General features: G+C 38.6%; 1 protein-coding gene across 21 annotated transcripts in view; it reads right to left on the bottom strand.

The window, feature by feature from the left end:
• Positions 1–20,605, bottom strand: part of SCMH1 (Scm polycomb group protein homolog 1) — a 221,839-nt gene that overhangs the window by 122,258 nt on the left and 78,976 nt on the right. For 12 of the 21 annotated variants that reach the window (XM_055392768.2, XM_063699803.1, XM_063699807.1 and 9 more), the window contains 3 exons: positions 16,601–16,669; positions 15,843–15,866; positions 6,613–6,683 (listed from right to left, as the gene is read on the bottom strand). Coding sequence is in view for 17 of the 21 variants with exons in the window: in XM_063699807.1 (XP_063555877.1) it covers positions 6,613–6,683; positions 15,843–15,866; positions 16,601–16,669 (164 nt within the window). In the remaining 4 variants the exon portion in view is untranslated. Of the gene's footprint in view, positions 1–6,612; positions 6,684–7,596; positions 7,740–14,692; positions 14,902–15,842; positions 15,867–16,600; positions 16,670–20,605 lie in introns of those variants that run through there. The other 9 variants (XM_055392715.2, XM_063699812.1, XM_055392724.2 and 6 more) reach the window with 7 other exon arrangements.

Below are 20,605 nucleotides of genomic sequence, written 5' to 3'. Positions count from 1 at the left end.
CTCAAATATTTTCTCCCATTGTGTGGGTTGTTCTTTTCACTTTCTTGATGGTGTGGAAACAAAAATCTTTTAATTTTGATGAAGTTTAAGTTATCTATTTTTTCTTTTGTTGTTTATGTTTTTGGTGTTGTATTATCTAATCCAAGGTCATGAAGATTTCCTTCTATGTTTTCTTTAAAGAGTTTTGCAGTTTTAACTCTTACATTTAGGTCCATGATCCACTTGAAGTTAATTTTTGTATATGGCATAGAGGTAGAGTCCAACTTCACTTTTTTTTATGTGGATAACCAGCTGTTCCTGCACCAGTTGTTGAAAAACCCACTGAACTGTCTTGGTACCCTTGTCAAAAATCGATTGATCATAAATTGGTGGGTCAATTTCTGTACTCTCAATTTTAATTCATCGATCTATATGTCTATCTTCCTGCCAGAACCATGATGTCTTAAGTACTGTAGCTTTGTAGTAAGTTTTGAAATCAGGAAATGTGAATCCTTCAGCTTTGTTCTCTCTTTTCAAGATTGCTATGGCTATTCTGGGTCTCTTGTAAGAATTTTAGAACGAATTTGTCAATTTCTGCAAAAAAGGCAGCTGGGATTTTGACAGAGATTGTGTTGAATCTACAGATCAATTTGGAAAATAATGCTGTCAGTTATGTGATTTGCAAATATAGTCATGTTCTGCATAATGACGTCTGGTCAAATACAGACTATGTATAGATTGTGGTCCCATAAGACTACAATGGAGCTAAAAAATTCCTGTATCCTAGTTATAATGCAGCTGTCTTAAGGTCCTAGAGCAACACATTACTCACATTTGTGGTGATGCTGGTGTAAAAAAACCTACTGTGCTGCCAGCTGTATAAAAGTATAGCACATACAATTATGTACAGTACATAATACTTGATAACAATTGACTATGTTACTGGTTTATGTGTTTACTATATATTTTTAATCATTATTTTAGAGTGTATTCTTTATATGAAAATAAAAATTAACTAAAAAATAGCCTCAGGCAGCTCCTTCAGGAGGTATTCCAGAAGAAGGCATTGTTACCATAGGAGATTACAGCTCCATCCATGCATGTAACTGCCCCTGAAGACCTTCCAGTAGGCTCAGAAGTAGAAGTGGAAGACAGTGATACTGATGATCCTGAGTCTGTGTAGGCCTAGGGTAATGTATGTGTTTGTCTTAAGGTTTTTAACAAAAAGAGTTTAAAAGGTAAAAAAAAAAAATTAAAAATTATTTTTCTACAGCTGTACAATGTGTTTTAAGCTAAGTATTATTACAAGAGTCAAAAAAGTTAAAAAAATTAAGTTTATAAAGTGAAAAATTTACAGTAAGCTAAGGTTAACTCTTTATTGAAGAAAGAAAAATTTTAAAATAAATTTAGTGTAGCCTGGTGTACAACGTTTATAACATTGACAGTGGTACGCAGTTCACCACTTACTCACTGACTCACCCAGAGCAATTTCCAGTCCTCCAAGCTCCATTCAAGGTAAGTGCCTGATACGGGTGTACAAGTTTTAATATACCTTTTATACCATATTTTTTTTACTGTACCTTTTCCATGTTTAGATATGTTTATATAGACGAATACCATTGTGTTACAACTACCTACAGTATTCAGTATAGTAATATGCTGGACAGTTTTGTAGCCTAGGAAGAATAGGCTATGGTCTAGGTGTGTAGTAGGCTATAGCATCCAGGTTTGTGCAAGTATATTCTATGTTTGCACGATGATGAAATTGCTTAACAATTCATTTCTCAGAGCATATCCCTATCGTTAAGCAATGCAAAACTATTCTCTCATAGTCTGTGACCTGTATTTTTGTTCTCTTACCAGTATCTTTTGAAGAGCAGAAGTTCTTAATTTTGACAAAGTCCACTCTTATTTTTTTAATGAATCAAAATTTTGGTCAGGCATCTTCTAAGGTTTTCTTTATATAAATTTTGTGTATTTGTTAGTTCCTCCCCCCCCCCCCACCCAAAGTAGTTGAACCATTCTGCATTTTCACCAGCAGCATATGAAAGTTCCATTTGTTCTACATCTTTGCCACTATTTAATATGGTCAGTCTTTTGAAAATCAGAGCCATTTAAATAAATGTATAGTGATAGCTCACTAATCACTTTTAATTTGTATTTCCCTAATGAAATAATGGTATTGAGCATTTCTATTCATGTACTTATTTGCCCTGTATACATTTTCCTTGGTGTTTGTTCTAAATCTTTTGACCCAGATCCCTTTTATTTCTTTTTCTGGCCCATTTGCATTGGTAATACAATACTGAATAAAAGTGGCAAGAGCAGATATCCTTGTCTTGTTCCTGATCTTAAGGGGAAAGCATTTAGTCTTTCGCCATTAAGTATGATATTATTTGTAGACTATTAATAAATGTCCTTTAGAGTTTAGGATTTAGAAAGTTCCCTTCTATTTCTAGTTTGGTGAGAGTTTTTATTTAATAATGGACATTTAATTTTGTGAAATGCATGCACTTGGAAAGAATGTGTATCTACATATGTTGGACAGTATTCTATATATGTCAGTTAGGTCAAGTTAGTTCATAGTGTTGTTCAAATCCACTATATATTTGCTGATTTTTTTTCTCTACTTGTTCTTTTATTACACATAGAGGAGTATTAAAAGTCTGACTATAGATAATTTTGGATTTATCTATTTCTCCTAATAGTTCTATTGGTTTTTGCTTCATGTCAGGATTTGTCTGATTTCTTTATCATTATAAAATTAACTTCCTTAACCCTGTTAATATTATTTGAAGTGTACTTTGATATTAATATAGCCATTTCAGCTTTATTATAGCTAATGTCAGCATGGTACATCATCTTCATACATTTACTTTTAACCTATTTAAAGCATGATTTTTCCAATCATAGCAAGCTCAATAGTAAAGAAACAGAAAAAAGTGTAAGTTTTTGAAGGCAGTATATAATTGGGTTTTGCTTTTTATCCAATGTGCCAATTTCCGCTTTTTAACATTTAAACCATTTACATTTGATTATTGATATAGCTGGGTTTAAATAAAACATTTTGCTATTTTTTTCCCATTATTCTAGTGGTTGCATTAGAGTTTATAGTACAAACATCTTTAACTTACCACAGTCTATCTTATCAAGTAAGATAGTACTACTTCATGCATGAGAACCTTGTAATAGTATACTTAAGATTCCTCCCTTCCTGCCTTTATGCTACTCTTATCATACATTTTACTTATATGCTATCATCCTCACAATATACGGTTATTATTATTGTCTACACAATTATCTTTTACACAGATTTAAATAAGAAAACATCTTATATATCTATCCTTATAATGACAATTTCCAGTAACCTTCATTTCTTTGTATAGATCTGTTATTTCATTTGATATCATTTTCTTTCTGCTTGATGAACCTCCTTTAACATTTCTTGAGGTGTGAGTCTGTGAGTAATGAATTCCTTCAGCTTTTGTAAATCTGAAAATATCTTTATTTCACCTTTGTGTTTGAAAGACATTTTTGCTGGCTGCAGTAGTCCAGGTTGACAGGTTTTTTATTTTTCTTTTAGTACTTTCAAGGTGTTGTTCAATTTTGTGCTTGCTTATATTGTTTCTGACAAGAAATATAATTCTTACATTAGTTATCCTATATATAAAGTGTCTTTTTTCTCTGGCTGCTGTTGAGTTTTCTCTATCAATGGTTTTGTGCAATTTGATTATGATATGCCTCAGAGTAGTTTTCTTCTTATTATCTTTGGGATTCCTTGAATTTCTTGATTCTGTGGACCTATAGTTTTATTTATTTATTTACTTATTTATTTTGAGACAGAGTCTCGCTCTGTCCCCCAGGCTGCAGTACAGTTGCATGATCTCAGCTCACTGCAAGCTCCGCCTCCCGGGTTCATAAAATTCTCCTGCCTCAGCCTCCCCAGTAGCTGGGACTATAGGTGCCCTTCACCATGCCCAGCTAATTTTTTTGTATTTTTAGCAGAGATGGGGTTTCACCGTGTTAGCCAGGATGGTCTTAATCTCCTGACCTCACGATCCACCCACCTCAGCCTCCTAAAGTGCTGGGATTACAGGCCTGAGACACCATGCCCGGCTGTTATTTTTAATTTTGGAAAAATTTTAGCCATTATTTCTTCAAATATTCTTTCTATCCCCCATCACTTCTCTCCTCTGGGGACTCCAATTACACGTCTATTTGGTCACTTGAAGTTATCCCATAGTTCACTGGTTCTAAATTCCTTTTTCTCTTTGTGTTTCATTTTGAATAGTTTCTATTGTTATGTTTTCAAGTTTACTAATTTCTTCTGGCATTAATCCAATCTAGTGTATTTTTCATTTCCCACATAGTAGCCCAGTGAGTCTTTTTAATATCTTCCATGTCTCTGCTTAATATCTGAATATAACAAATATATTAAAATAATTATTTTAATGTGTTTGTCTGCTATTCTATGATCTGTATAGAGTCTGAGTCAGTTTCAATCAATTATTCTCTAGATTATTGGTTGCATTTTCCTGCCTCTTTGCATGCCTGGTAGTCTTTGATTGAAAGTTAGATCTGGTGAATTTTACCTGATGGGTACTGGATATTCTTGCATTCCTATAAATCTTCTTGGGCTTTATTCCTCGATGCAGTTAAGTTATTTGTGAAGTAGTTTGATCTTCTTGAGTTTTACCTTTATGATTTGTCAGGCTGGACTGAAGCAATACTCAGGCTAAGGTTAATTATTTTCCAATATGAGCAACACCTTCCTGAGTATCATACCCAGTGCCCAATCAATTATGAGATGTTCTAGTCTAGCTGGTGAGATCAGGAACTATTCTCAGCCCTGTGTGAGTGCCAGGTTCTATTCCTCTGAATCCTTTCAGATAGTTTTTTCCTTTGGCCTTAGGTAGTTTTCTCATATGCATGTATAAAATGGTAGTCTTTTCCTGGACCCTCTGAAGATCACTGTGGTTTTCTTTGTGTGCAGCTTTCTCCTCTCTGACACTCTGTCCTATAAATTCTAGCACCTTGGTTTCTCTGGACTCACATTTTTTTTTCTTCCATTTCCTCCAATTAGGGAGTCTGCTGGGCTCAACATGAGTTCCCTTTCCCTGGGCCATGGTCTGGAAACTGTTAAGACAGTAAGCTAGAAAATCATAGCGGTAGCTCAACTCATTTGTTTTCTCTCTCTCAGAGATCACTGTTTGGCTGCTTGATTTTTAGTGACTTAAAAACCATTGTTGGCTGGGCCCGGTGGCTCACACCTGTAATCCCACCACTTTGGGAGGCCAAGGTGGGTGGATCACCTGAAATCAGGAGATGGAGACCAGCTTGGCCAACATAATGAGACCCTGTCTCTACTAAAAGTACAAAAATTAGCCAGGCATGTTGGTGTGCACCTGTAGTCCCAGCTACTCGGGAGGCTGAGGCAGGAGAATCACCTGAAGCCGGGAGGCAGAAGTTGCAGTGAGCCAAGATCAAGACACCGCACTCCAGCCTGGGTGACAGAGCGAGTCTCTGTCTCAAAACAAAACAAAACAAAACAAAACAAACCATTATTAACATATGTTGTCTTTTTAAAAAAATTGTTTCAGGTGGAAGTATAAATTCAGTCCCTTTTATTTCAAATGAGCAGAAGTCCTGAACTTGTATTTCTACTTAGAAAACAGACAAAATTCTATGGCCGGGCACGGTGGCTCATGCTTGTAATCCCAGCACTTTGGGAGGCCGAGGCGGGCAGATCATGAGGTCAGGAGATCGAGACCATCCTGGCTAACACGGTGAAACCCCGTCTCTATTAAAAATACAAAAAAATTAGCCAGGCATGGTGGCAGGTGCCTGTAGTCCCAGCTACTCGGGAGGCTGAGGCAGGAGAATGGTATGAACCCAGGAGGCGGAGCTTGCATTGAGCCGAGATTGCGCCACTGCACTCCAGTCTGGGCGACAGAGCGAGACACCATCTCAAAAAAAAGAAAACAGACAAAATTCAAACTCAACCTGAAATGTTGACAGTTTGAGGAAATAACCCTTGAGTACTAAAGGAAAGGATTGTAGGTAACTTCCTGATGTTTAACTTTGTTTAGCACCAAACACTTCTTTGCTTATCAGCCATATCAAACACTGACACAGTCAATACCATCTGTGCATTGTCTGGGTTACTTAATCCTTCTGGGAAACTCTGGATGACCTCTGATGAGCTCCTGAAATGCTTCACAGTGGGACTCAGTGTCAACATTCTTGTAGAAAGATAAGATTGTGACAGGAGTGCTGAGTACAGAGAAAGAAATACTGCTCCATTTTCAACAATGTCTATGGACTATAACTCTCTTTCCTGTCCGAATTAAGAGCTCTAGTTAAAATTAGCAGTTGTTTTCAGTAACACAGAATATCCTCAAGGAGGTAAAGAAGGAGACAAGGGTGTTACTTGGGATGAAGGTGGAAAGAATGTCTGCTGCCAAAACTCACAGTGACCAAATTTCACTTCTTGAGCTGTGTTCTTCCCATAGAAGTTTGTTCTGGGGCCCTCAGGTAAGAAGCCCAAGGGCTTCCACCTCCTGTTTTGATTGTCTAAAAACCATAAAAAAATGACTTATCTTCCACCTACTAAAGATGTTGAAAATCAATTACCTGCTTGAAGCAATGGACAGGCGCTGGGACTGAACATGTTTCTTTTAGGTATTTGTCCCAGGTAAAATGACCTGTAAAGGAAATAGAAATCTATATCACAGTCAACTTCCTAAAAAAAATGTTTTCAGGGTATAATCTACACTAAACAGTAAGCTATTTGTAGACCGGTTTTGAGCATAAAAAATATATTTTTTTTCCTGTTTGAGCTCAAAGGAGTATTAAGGGGAAGAATCTAAGTGACCTGAGTGGATGTTTTAGATTCACGTTTTAAAATAATGGTCTAAAGATGGCTTACGGTGTTCTTTATGTTCATTCCTAAAGTGATCCAAAATGCCAAAGCAAGATATACTAGTACTTCAAAGAAGTGACCAGGAAGCTCATGGAAAACAGAATAGAAGAGGCAGAAAGTGGGTGGGGAGATTCCTTTTGAACAATCTGACTCTTGGAAAGGTCCCTCACCGCTGTCAAGTGGCAGCTTTTAACACCCAATATGGTTGGATTCCAGCATCTCAGCTCAGGAAGAATGAAGAAAAGGCTGTCTAGAGACAAGGGGCGAGATGATTTGAGGGGAGGGGAAGCCAGATGAGTGAGATTATAGTTGAATCCTCACTCTAAAAACTGGCTCTCTCTCACCTACCCCTGCTGCACCCCCATCCTAGCCACTACTGTGTTGCTCTGGGGTGCAAAGTGACAAAGATCTGTTAATTTAGAGCAAAGTAGGACCTGGGAAGCATGTCTGATGATAGTAAATAAGAACAAGCTGGGGAGTCTGTAGAATCTTTTAGCCTCTTGAACTGGCCTTACAGCCTCTAAAAGTTTGAAGAACACTGTCCTAGATAAACAATCTTCAAGGTGACACTGTGCTGGGGGAAGGGAAAACATCTTAAGGCAGGACATTAGATACAGATCTCATTGGATCACTAAAGATTATCAAATTCTTTATTTAAAGGTTAAACCAATTACCAGTCTCCCCCTAATACCCACCTAGAGGTGACCCCATGATGGAGCAGGGAAGGTCCCAGAGAATCTCACAAGCTAAAACACTGTAGCAAACCAGCATTTCTTGAAGTTTCCTCTGTAGTGGAGCAGCACAGAGCCCCTTTGGGCCATGCAAAAAGCACTAGATGCTGGGAATAAAAATGAGTCACTGAATGATGAAATCTAAATCACTCCAAAGATGATGCCAAGACTTTACACTCTATTTATTTTATAGCTTCTGTTTTATAACTGGTTCCTTTCCCACTACCCTTAACTAAGCCAAATAGATTTGGCCAGAAATCACAGTCAGTTCTGAACTATTTCATGAACTGGCTGATGATTAATCAACATGACTAGACAGTTAGTCCACAGGGCAAATGAGATGACTATTTTCTGAAGTCAAGGTTTAAAGGCGTTATCAGAATTTAATGAAGAGTTTGCTTCTAGTTGACAGGGCCCTAAACAAGGACTGAATACATTTCATCATCGTTTGCTGTTAGAAAAATAAAACATTACAATTTATTATTCCATCCTTACAAATGAAAGATTAAATCAAATAGTAAGTTTTGGATTTCCCTGGATTGAGAATCTTCAACTCTGGCATCTAGAGCAGCACTGTCCAATAAAACTTTCTGTGCTGACTAAAATGTTCTGTATCTGTGCTAGCCAATAAGGTAGCCAGTAGCCACATAACTATTGGACACTTGAAATGTGGGTACGTAAGAAACTAAATTTTTAAAATTTTAATTAACTTAAATTTAAATCCCCACACATAGCTAATAGTTACTGTATTAGGAAGCACAGATCAAGAGTTTTGGTCAGTCCTGGGTAACTGCTTATATTAGCTTAAGTTCTGACTAAAAGCACCAAAGAGACTTTGGTCTTAAGAATAATGGCAGCATCAGGGGTACCACAACAATTAGGGTATTAATTACAGTTCTCCATTATACATATCAACCATGGTAATCAATCCCTATTCTGTAATGTACACAGGCTAGAAACCTCAGCCCTTTTACCACTTAGGAAACACTCTATCACTAACTGGATGAAAAGGAACCTCTGTTTAAAGTAGTTCACCCACTGTGATGGCTGACTGGCTTGAACCATACCTAGATGGTATTTTCCTTTTATTTGACTTCTTGGGCTACCTAAGGCTTAGTTCCTTATTATCAGGTGAATTGCAAAATAAGATAATTTTTATGACTTAGTAAGAATGTTTGGACACCTATTGTAATGCCCATGATGAAGCCAGACATAATGTTCTGCCATATCTCCGAGCACTAAAGTAACCACAAAAGAAATAGGACAGGCACCAAGGTATAGATCCAGAGTTAGCAAGCCTTCTGTTAAGGACAATATAATAAAAATTTTATGCTTTCTAGGCCATACAGTCTATGTCATAGCTACTCAGCTCCACCACTCCAGTGTGAAAGCAGCCACAGACAATATGTGTGCATAAATTAGCATGGCTGTTCCCCTCAAACTGTATTTACACAAACAGGCAGAGGGCTGGATTTGACCTCCCAATAGTAGTTTGCCAGACCTCTGATATAAATCATTGACTCTCAAGTGATACTTATAGTCTCATTTCTTTAAACAAAGTTCTGGGCCTCACCTTCAGAAGTTCTCATTCAGTAGGCTCCAAGTGTGGCCTGAGAATATGTATTTTCCAAGGCTCTCTAGGTAATTTGGATTAACATCTGTGACTAAGAACTACTACTGGTGTAGTTTAAATAAGGTAATATTGGGAGTCTGAAGATGTTGGTAAAAGTCTTGTTTCTACAGCTAACTATCTTGGGTAAATTACTTAATCCTTCCAAGCCTCAGTTTACTCATGTGAAAGATGAAGACAGTATCTGTCTTACAAGATTGTATATAGATTCTTCATTCAATAAATATTTAAACTTCTCCAAGTACAAAGAACTGTGTTAAATGTTAGGGGAACAAGGTAAGACATGATTTCTCAACTCATGGAGCTTTCAGTCTAGAGATAAACAGAGACATTAATAAACATAACACAAATAATCTGTTATGATAATGATAAATTAAAGTTCACGAGGTAGTACAGGTTGTCTTGAGAATGCAGAACATGAAAATCTCATTCGTCCTTGGGCTCAGAGATTATTGCGAAGATTAATATTATTAACTAACATAGGTATAATGTTTTATCATTTAAACATATATAATGTGAGTGTTTTCAATTATTCCAACATCATAATTCAAAATATTCAAACAGTATAATTTGAATGTTTTCAATTATTCATTCAACAGATATTTATTAACTATCCTCTATGTGCCAGGCAATATGACAGGGGTCCCTGCCCTCATTTACATGCTGGTATATGATGAGACACAACTAACACATAAACAATAAATAAACAAGGCAGTAAGTGAAAAGAACTTGAAGGGAATAAAATGAGGTGATGTGACAAAGACTGGGAGCTATCTTAGTAAAGTTATGGACAGATACTCTTCAGAGGAAATGTCTAAGCTAAGACTTTACAGATGAGAAAAAGTCAGCCATCTCATTTACTAAATAATGCTTATAAAAGTGTTTTTATAAACTCTGATGCATACCACGTGATAGTTACATTTATTATTAAAAAAGAAAAAAAGGTACCTGCCCTGAAGGGACTTAAAAATGGCATTAAAGTACCCTGGCCCATAAAATATGGGCATAAGAGGTCACCTAGTTAAATGCATGAATCACCTTCTCTAATATTCATTCATTCAGCAAATATTTACTAAATACCTAGTATATGTTAAGCCTGGTTCTAGGCACTGGTGATATATAGCAAAATACAATACAGCCAAAGTTTGCCCACATGGAGCTTACAACAAACAAACAAACAATGTTTTGCTCCACATGGAGCAAAAACAAACAAACAAACAAACAAACAAACAAACAAATATGTCAGCTGGTCCAGAGGGTAACAGAGACACCAGATTAATTATACAATTCCTGGCTATTCTGAAATTTAAAAAAATAAAAGTAAGAGGTAAAGAAGGTGTGCTATTTTAGCCAGGGCAGTCAAAAAAGACATCTTGATAAGGTGATATAAAAGTTGACATTTGGGCCGGGCGCAGTGGTTCACTCCTGTAATCCCAGCACTCTGGGAGGCCGAGGCGGGCAGATCACCTGAGGTCAGGAGTTCAAGACCAGCCTGGCCAACATGATGAAACCTCGTCTCTACTAAAAGAAATACAAAAAATTAGCTGGGCGTGGTGGCAGGCACCTATAATCCCAGCTACTTGGGAGGCTAAGGCAGGAGAACTGCTTGAACCCGGGAGGTGGAGGTTGCAATGAGCTAAGATCGCACCACTGCACTCTAGCCTAGGTGACAGAGTAAGACTCCGTCTCAAAAAAAAAAAAAAAAAAAAAAAAAAGCTGAGATTTGAATGGTCCTTCCAGCCTTTGCTGAAATACTTCCAGTCATGGGACACTCATTATTTAGCTATTTAGCTATTACTCAACAGTACAAATGGACAGACCGCTCTTTATAGTCAGCCAACATCTGCCTTCTAACCTCTACTGGTCCTAGATATATCTAATCTCTATGTCCCAAATCCCTCGACTGCTCCTAATTTGACAGGCTGGCTACTCATGTCTGGCTACTGTTCTGGCCACATTCCTTTAGAAGAACTCTACTTTGTTCAACCTAAATGTGAACCCAAATTCTTAAAAACAATTAAGCATAATCAACATCTTTAGATCAGAAATTCCACTCCACTATTACCGTATAAAGTGTTCCATGTACCAAAATTTAAATAACAATATATTTGTTAAACGCCACTGATGGTAATTTAAGTGTCTTTATTTTATTTTTTTTTGAGACGGGGTCTTGCTTTGAGTCAGTGTCAGGCTGGAGTACAGTGGTGTGAACACAGCTAATTGCAGCCTTGACCTCCTGGGCTCAAGCGATCCTCTCATCTCAGCCTCCCTAGTAGCTGGGACTACAGGTGTGTGCCACCATGCCTAGCTAATTTTTGTATTTTTTGTAGAGACAGGGCTATGCCAAGTTGCCCAGGTTGTTCTCGAACTCCTGAGCTCAAGCGATCTAACTGCCTCGGCCTCCCAAAGTGCTGGGATTACAGGCATGAGCCACAGATTTGGGATTTGTCCTAAGGGTGGGATTAATGGACAAAGAGCATGCATAGTTTAGATTTTGATACAACATATATATTGCTGAAATATCCTCTAGAAAGAACATACTGATTTTTCTTCTTAGAGACAAGGTTTCCCTATGGTGCCCAGGCTAGTTACAAACTCCTAGGCTTGTCATCTTCCTGCCTCGGACTCCCAGAGTGCTGGGATTACAAGTATAAGCCAACTTTTTTTTTTTTTTTTGAGACAAAGCCTCACTCAGATACCCAGGATGGAGTGTGGCGGCACAATCATATCTCACTGTAACCCCGATCTGGACTCAAGCAACCCTCCCCGCTCAGTCTCCAGAGTAGCCGGGACTACAGGTGTGCACCACCATGCTTGGCTACTTTTTTTCTTTTTAGTAGAGACAAGGTCTCACTATATTGCCCACACTCAATTTCTATTCCTACCAAAAGTACACAGGTGTGTTTACCACATATTTGCTAAAACTGTGTTTTAACAATTTCCATAATTTTGACAAATCTTATCAGTGAAAAAATAAAATACTATTATAATTTTATTTGCAATTCTTTGATTACTAATAAAGTCAAAGATCTCTTTAGGCTTATCAGCCAGTCTGTATTTTATTTAGCCATTTTTCTGCTGAGATATTCTTTTGTTTTCTCATAGATTCTAGGAGTTCTTTGTAGATTAAGGAAAAGTCACTAGAAGAATTTTTACTTAATAGAAATAAAGCATCTAGAGAAAGTGTTCTTTTCACTATACCACAGGGTCCCTCTGAAAAGACACAGACTTTCAGGCAACAGAAAGAGAGGCTTAGATAAGGAAGAGAAATCAGAGGTGTTTTCGAAGGTCCAGGCAGATATCCTGGTATGAGAAAGGTCTGGATTTGGGAGGCTTCACAGATGTAGAATCATAATATTCAAGCTACAAAGGACCTTAGTGTTTCCTAAAACTCATGGCTTTCTTGGTCCCATATCTTTGCCCATGTTACTCACACTCAGTGACTAAAGCTCAGCAAAAATTTTACATTTTCTGTCAGAAGGCTTTGCAGAAAAGGGCTGGACAAATTTTACCATCTCCCTATCTCCTATAACTTCCTGTTCACATCATATCACCATAATTATTTATGTAAGCTCTTTATGGATGGGGGCTTATATTCATTTTTAAAATCTTTACTGTTTAACACAGTGCCTGAAATTTAATAGAGGCTCAATATGAGTTTCTGAGTGAATGAAAAGAAGCACACAAGTAATATTCCTATTCTTTCTTGGACTAATAAAATAATATTTGGGATATAGTTCTGAAAACTATACTTTGAGAGAGAGCAAATCTGAGTTTAAATGATTACCTAGTGATGGTAAACAGACCAAAAACCATGTCACCTGAGGACCAGGTGAAGGAACATGAACAATTAGCATGAGTAAAAAAGTGAAGTCTCAGAGCCATTCCCCATCCACCCAACAAATACTTATAGTGTGTGTCAAAGCACTGTGCTGAGTGCTGGACATATAACTGTAATCAAAATATCATCCTTAACCTCACAGAGCTTCAGTCTAGTGACAGACAGAGAATCTAGTGAGGGACAGAGACTAAACAGTCACCACTAAGATAATGTGATAAGTGCTACACTGGAGAGACAGAGGGTGCTACAGGAGCACCCAGAGTGCTTGTGGAAACTTACCAAAGGAAGAAAGCTCTAGGCTTCTAAGCTAAAGTGTAAAAGGATAAGCAGGAGTCAAAGAAAAAGGAAACTCTTTTTGTTTGTTTCAGACAGAAAGAAAGGCATTATAAAGGCCCAGACATGAGAAAAAGCATTTCTAAATGCAGATCTTTTCGTATGGCTGCTGGGTGGAGTTTACAGAAAAAGCAGTTTAGAAAAAGGTTACAGATAAAGGCAGTGTTCAGTCATTAGCGAGCCAAATATACTGTATTACTGAGAAGAGGAAGTCTTCAAGCGTTTGGGGTGAAGTCATTCTGGCTGTAGTGTAAAGGATGGGCAGGAGGGTGATAGGGCTGGAGGCAAAAAAGACTAGTTAGGAAGCTGTTTTAATAATCTAGGTGTGAGATTCAACTATGAAAGTGGCAGAGTGGCAATGAGAAGGCAGTCCCTAGAGCTTCTTTCTAAAAATCAGGGCCAGTAAGTGAAAAATAGGCTAACCCTGTTTCATATGGCCAGAAAGTCAGAGGGATGACTAACAGAAATTACAAAAAGAGCAAATTTTTGACCAATAAATATGTCTAAATATGAAATGAATTACCTGAGGAGGTTCTAAGTCCTCAAAAACTTGAGGAGTTCAAGATAAGACATTTTACAAAAAATTCAAAATGTTGAGTTTTAAATGCTGGGCAAGGGTAGATTATTTTATGGTCTTTTCCAACTTTGAGATTCCACAGATCTACTGAATTTTATTTCAGTTTGCTATTTGGAGCTGCTCCTTATGCTAGATGGTAAAAATGAAATATGCAGGATTAACTTACATCAGAGGATATGCCTATGCAACCAATGCTCTAGGAAAAATACACTTTCAAATTTTAACATCTTTTAGTAACTGATATACTCTATGTTAAATTGAGTACCCACATTTCACAACTCCCCATCAACAGTTTACAATATGCCTTAAGCTGTCACTGAGCTACAATTGTTATTATCATTCATATTAGCGACAAAACCAAAAACAACAGCAGCTATCACTGTCTTCCATTTGCCTGTACCATGCCAGACTACGTCCATTATCTCCTGTGTTCATTATAACCTGCAAAGTAGGTTTTACTCCCATTTTAAAGATGAGGAAATAGGCTTAGAAAGATTAAGTAATTTGCCTGAAGTCACAAAACTGGTAAGTGGGAATAGGAATTTGAACCTTGGTTCAAATTGTCTGACTCCTATGTCCATGTTTTTTCTACCACACATCAGTATCTTAAAAAGCTTGAGGAAAGTTTTAAAGAATAATAAAAAATAACTATCATTTATCAAGTGCCAGGCACCTTTACCTGCATTATTTCATTTCATTCATTTCTTCAGCTCACATTCATAGAATGCTTCACTTCAAAGAATGTCAGAAGATTTGACTTTTAGAGTAAAGTCTGAGTATAGCCGCTGAACAGAATGAAAATCATAATAATCCTCCAAAGTTGAAAAGTATTTGAGAGTTTTTAAGATGTTTTCACATCCATTAGCTCATGTAATCTTCTTTACAACCCTGTGAAGTAGGCAGAATGGGATTATTATCCCCATTTTACAAATAAGAAAACTAAGGATCAGAGTCACAAAGTTACTAAGTGGCAGAACTGGCTCTCAAAAAGCCTAGGAGTTCTGACTCCTAGTATAGTGTTCTACTACTTCATGTTATCTTCTGTGTCATTGGGCAATGGAAAGTAATATGTTGCAGGAAAGAAAGGCAAGAGGAGGCAAATAGACAATGATAATAATAGAGCTAAATAAATATCAAGTTGTAACAAAATATATCAAAATACTTGAACAAAAATTGATACAGGTATCTGGATATCAAAATCTATGTAACATATAAAAGGATTTTAAAGGATTCTAAAATGTTAAGACTGATGTTTATGCAGGAACTCTGATTGAGAAGTATTAGAACTAGTTTTATTACTCAAATCTTAGTCCTGAAATACACTAACCAGGGAGGAAAACCAAATGCAGTTATTGGTCTGACTTCTTACTTGATAATATTTTAATATTTCAGTTTTTACTTGTGAATAAAGTTAGAAAATGTTTAGGTTTAGTTTCAGTTCAATTTATCTTACAAGTAATTTTTTTGGGGGAAAAATCCCACCAAACACTGATTTATGGATGGCAGGGGTTTGTTTTAGTTCTGGATTCAGTAAATTAAGATGGTACTTCCAGTTTGGTTCAGTTCCTGTTCTCCCCTATACCCCATGTAATTAACCACCTTCCCTCCCTTCTTGTTAGCTTGGTCTGTGGCCTACTGATAAGCAGGACTTGATGTGACAGCTGAGATGAAGTACATGGGATAATTAGGCAGACAAGAGCACAGGATTCACTGGTTTCTGAGACAGAGACACATGGAATTCTTTTCCTCGTTTGTTAAAACTGGTTATAATCTAATCCCTGGTTTACCAATTCCCCTTATTTAACAGAAACACAAGAAAAATAGCTTACCTAGCTCCAGGATGTCAGCAGCTTCTAGTAAAGAAAAAAATGTTGGAGCATAAGTCATTAAGACAAACATACCAACATGATGGAAGGTGAAATTCTGGGGTAAAATAGGAAATTGAGTATTTGTCTAGTTCAGTTATCTCATCCTAAAAGACACTGAGATTCTTAGTAGTCATTGTGGAAGCACACCACCCAATTTTGCCTATTCCCAAGCCTAAACTTATACAAACTATAGAAAACCAGAGAGGCTAAGCAACTGTGCCTAAAACTATGAAGCTAATTTGGGATTACCTATACTCAGAATCCAGGTTTCCTATTTCCAGCTAAAACAAAGTATATTGCTTATGACCAATACCTCTGTAAACTACAATATTTGCTTCTGATATAACAAGTGAGTTATTTGTAAACTCAGACCTCTAACAACAAAGGTTTTTTTTTTTATTATACTTTAAGTTTTAGGGTACATGTGCACAATGTGCAGGTTAGTTACATATGTATACATGTGCCATGCTGGTGTGCTGCACCCACTAACTCGTCATCTAGCATTAGGTATATCTCCCAATGCTATCCCTCCCCCCTCCCCCCACCCCACCACAGTCCCCAGAGTGTGATATTCCCCTTCCTGTGTCCATGTGATCTCATTGTTCAATTCCCACCTATGAGTGAGAATATGCGGTGTTTGGTTTTTAACAACAAAGGTTTTATGGGAGAAGATGCCGAGTAAAATTTTTCCACACCAAACGGAGTTTTTTCCCCCTTACCTTGATATTGGGATGCGGACTCTGATAGGTGACCATATTTGTGTTTTCTAACATCACTCCAGTCTATCACTGCAGGGGGAGAGAAAAATAGTCATGTGGAAAGAAAGTATAAGATTAAATACTTTTCCAATTTGTCAGTATGTATTAACAGTTTTTAATAAAGTAATCCACTTCTGAGATTCTATGCTAAGGAAAAATACTCCAAAATACAAGAAAAAGGTTTTATGTATAAAAGCCTTGGCATTGTTTATAATAACAAAAAAAGGAACACCTAAATGTTCAAAATAGAAGACTGATTAAGATTTGATAATACAAACACTTGACAAAGTATTTTGAAGCTGTTAAATTTTTAAAAGGCTAAAGAACAAATGGGAAAATGGTTATGTTATGTTATTAGGTAAAATATGGGGATAAAAATTATATTCATGGAATGATCATAATTATTTAAAACACTAAAAACAAACAGCACCCCAGTTATGGGCTCAACTGTATCCTCCAAAACTTCATGCTAAGGTCCCCACTCCGCAGTACCGCAGAATGTAACTGTATTTGTGATGGCAGCGGTGGGCCATCTGGAGCAGCTGCTGTCATCATGCCGGCTGCAGCAGGGAGGCACAGCTGGGAATGCATGCTCCATGGAGCCAGTGGGAGCCTGGGAGCAGGCAGGAGTCCCGCCATCCTGGGTGCAGCTGCAGCCACCCAAACCGAGGCTGCAAACCCAGACCTCCTGCTCCATGGAACAGGCAGGAGCCCTGCCGTGACGGGCACGGCTGCAGCCACCCAAATGTGGCTGCAGACCCAGGTACCCCTGCACTCTTGGGGGTCCAGCCAGGACCCCTCTGCCCTCCCAGGATCAGAAATGCCGCTCCCCCTGCCTGGCTTCTCCCTGCTGTTGCACCTGTTCTGATCTTGGAGCAAAGTCAGGGTGGAGTCTGGATGCTATGAATGGCAGCAGGAGGCAGATAGGTTCCTAAGCAGAAAAGGGCGGATCCCTGGTGAGGCCCACCTTCAGGCCAGGGAGGGCCTGAAGGCTAGGGGCTGAACTGCCAGTCCCGCAGACTGGAGTGGGGACTTGTGGTGCCTTTTCCAGGCCTGCCTATGGCCACCCATAGACCAATGGACACACACTTCCTCCCCTCTGAGGTCCATAAAAGCCCCAGGATCAGCCCCAGAGCAGAGCAGAGGATGAAGATATGACTGAACAATCTGCCTGCAGAAAGAAGCCACCCATTCTAGGGCCTCCTCTTTGCTGAGAGCTGCAGAGATGACGTGACAACCTGCTTGCAGAGAAGCGCCACCCACTCTACGGCCTCCTCTCTGCCTCTGCAGAGAACTGCAGATGATGGGATGACCAGCTGCAGAGGAGCCACCCTCTCTGCTGAGAAGTGAGTGAACACTTGTTGGGAAAACCTACCTGCAGAGAGGAGCTATCCTTCCTGCTAGGGGCTGAACACTCACTGGGACACCCTGGCACTGTGAGTCTTCTCTGAGCTGTTCTATTGCTCAATACAGCGCCTCTTCATCTTGCTCACCCTCCACTTGTCTGTGTACCTCATTCTTCCTGGTTGCAGGACAAGAACTCAGGATCTGCTGAACGGCGTGGCTAAAAGAGTTGCTGTAACACCAAAAGGGCTGAAATATGCCCCCTGCTTGCTGCAGTTTGGGCAAAGAGAAGGAGGGAAGAGCTGCAGCCCTTTGGGGAGCCCAGACCTGGGAGCTTCCGGAGTCAGGGCTGTGACTCCCTCTTTCCGGCCCTGTGGTTCCTCCAAGCTTTTGGGCACTACTGCATTCTTTGGTGCCAGCCAGGGAAGCTGCTTGTGGTGCACCTGGTCCAGCTGCAGCCTCACAGAGAGCTGGCATCCATGCTGGCACCTGGAACTGCCCACCTTGAGGCAGGAGCTGGTGTGTCTGACTGCGCAGTAGATGGGCCCCAAGCTCGTTCATACACACTCCTCACCACTCCATGCCTAACTCCAGTCTCTCTTGGAGGCGTGAGATCCAGGCTGATAGCATGAGCAGCCTGCCAGGCCAAGTGAGTGGAACGAGCCCAGTGGGCCCGAGCAAAACTCAGGCAAAGGCACCGCTGGCCACAGGTTTCCGGCCAGAAAAGCAACACCCCTAGCATCCCACAATATTTGGAGAAAGGGTCTTCAAAGAGATAATTAAGTTAAAATGAGGTCACTAAGGTGGTCGCTAATTCAGCATGACTGGTGTTATCATAAGAAGAGAAAGTTTGGACACAGGTACAGAGAAAATATCATGTAATGAACAGAGGGAGAAGCCTCAGAAGCTAAGGAGTGAGGCCTCAGAAGAAATAAATCAACCTTGCCAATGCCTTGATCTTAGACTTCCAGCCTTCAGAATTGTGAGGAAATAAATTTCTGTTGTTTAAGCCACCTAGTCCATGATATTTGTTACAGCAGCCCTGGAAACTTAAACAACTGCAGAAATTATCATTAGAAAAAAACATATAAGTAAACACAGCAAATATAAACAACTGGTTATCTTTGGGTGGTAGTACCGGGTTCCCTGACACTGCACCCACTTTCTACTTTATAATCTTATATATTTTCAAATTTTCCATAAAGAGGATACATTACTCATATAAGGAGAATATATTTTCCTTGGTTGAAAATTTAGATTCATCTACTGACTCTACTACTTTCTCACCATCAATCACCTGTCATGTCTTAATTTCTTGCCCAGCTCAGACTCCATGGTCCCTCATTAACATCATTCTCTGGCAAACACTCTTAATTCCTCCTTCCCATCTCTTTTTTGTCAAACGTACCTACTAAAGGCTCAATCCTAAATCTGGTTAAATCACGTATCAACCTATACTATGCCTACCCCAGCAGCTCACTAGTGCTGAAGAAAAACATATGCAAGCTTATTGGTCTCATTTTAAACTCATAGCTATAATTCTCAAATGCCACTTTACACCACCCAGAAATCATACCACATTTCTACACTGTTTACTTTTCCATTTTCTAAAAAAAAAAAAAAATTCGTATCTTTCTCTCTCTCCTCAAACTCCAAATATACTCTCCCCAACTTCACTCTTAGGGGATGACTTTAATTCAGGATTCATTGAGAAAACAGAAATAAGGGTAAGACCCTTCCACTCATTTCATGACGGTAGAGGCTTGATCTTGTTTAGTGGTGAATCCCCAGTATGTAGTATAGTAACAGGTGCTCATTAAATGTCTGGTGAATAAATTACCTATTCATTCATGATTTTTTCTGACTTCTCTCCTGTTACTGTGGATGAAGTGTCTCTGTTTTTATCAAAAGCCAACCCTCCATTTTAGCTGCAGGTCCCAGAGTCTCTCATCCTCTCAAAAACCTTGCAAGTATCCCCTTTATTTTTTTTGCTTTTATTTGTAATTGGCCAACAATAATTTTACATATTTATGGGGTATAAAGTGATGTTTCAATATACGTACACATTGTGGAATGATCAAACCAGAGTACAGCAATTAGTATATCCATTACTTCAAATATTTATAATTTCTTTGTGGTGAGAACATTTAAAATTCTCTCTTTAGCTATTTCGAAATACATAATACATTATTATTAACTACAGTCAACATACTCTGCAATAGAACACCAGAACTACTCCTCCTATCTAACTATAAGTTTCTACCTGTTGACCAATGTATCCCTTTTTTCTATACTCACCCCTCCCCTCCCAGCCTCTGGTTATCACCATTCTACTCTCTACTTCTCTATAAGTTAGACTTTTTTTAGATTCTACATGTGAGATTATATGATATTTGTCGTTCTGTGCCTGGCTTCAACATTACATCCTCTAGGTTCATCCACGTTGTCAAAAATGACAGAATTTTCTATTTTTTAAGGCAGAATGTATTCCATTGTGTATATATACCACATTTTTAAATCCATTCATATATTGATGGACACTTAAGTTATTCCCATATCTTGGCTACTGTGAATAGTGCTGCCATGAATATGGGCATGCAGATGAAGCTATCCCTTCATACT

The sequence above is a fragment of the Gorilla gorilla genome, chromosome 1 (genome assembly GCF_029281585.2).
Source record: "Gorilla gorilla gorilla isolate KB3781 chromosome 1, NHGRI_mGorGor1-v2.1_pri, whole genome shotgun sequence".
Lineage (NCBI taxonomy): Eukaryota > Metazoa > Chordata > Mammalia > Primates > Hominidae > Gorilla > Gorilla gorilla.
Note: the sequence above shows the minus strand (reverse complement) of the source record. Positions and strands in the feature narration are given on the sequence as shown.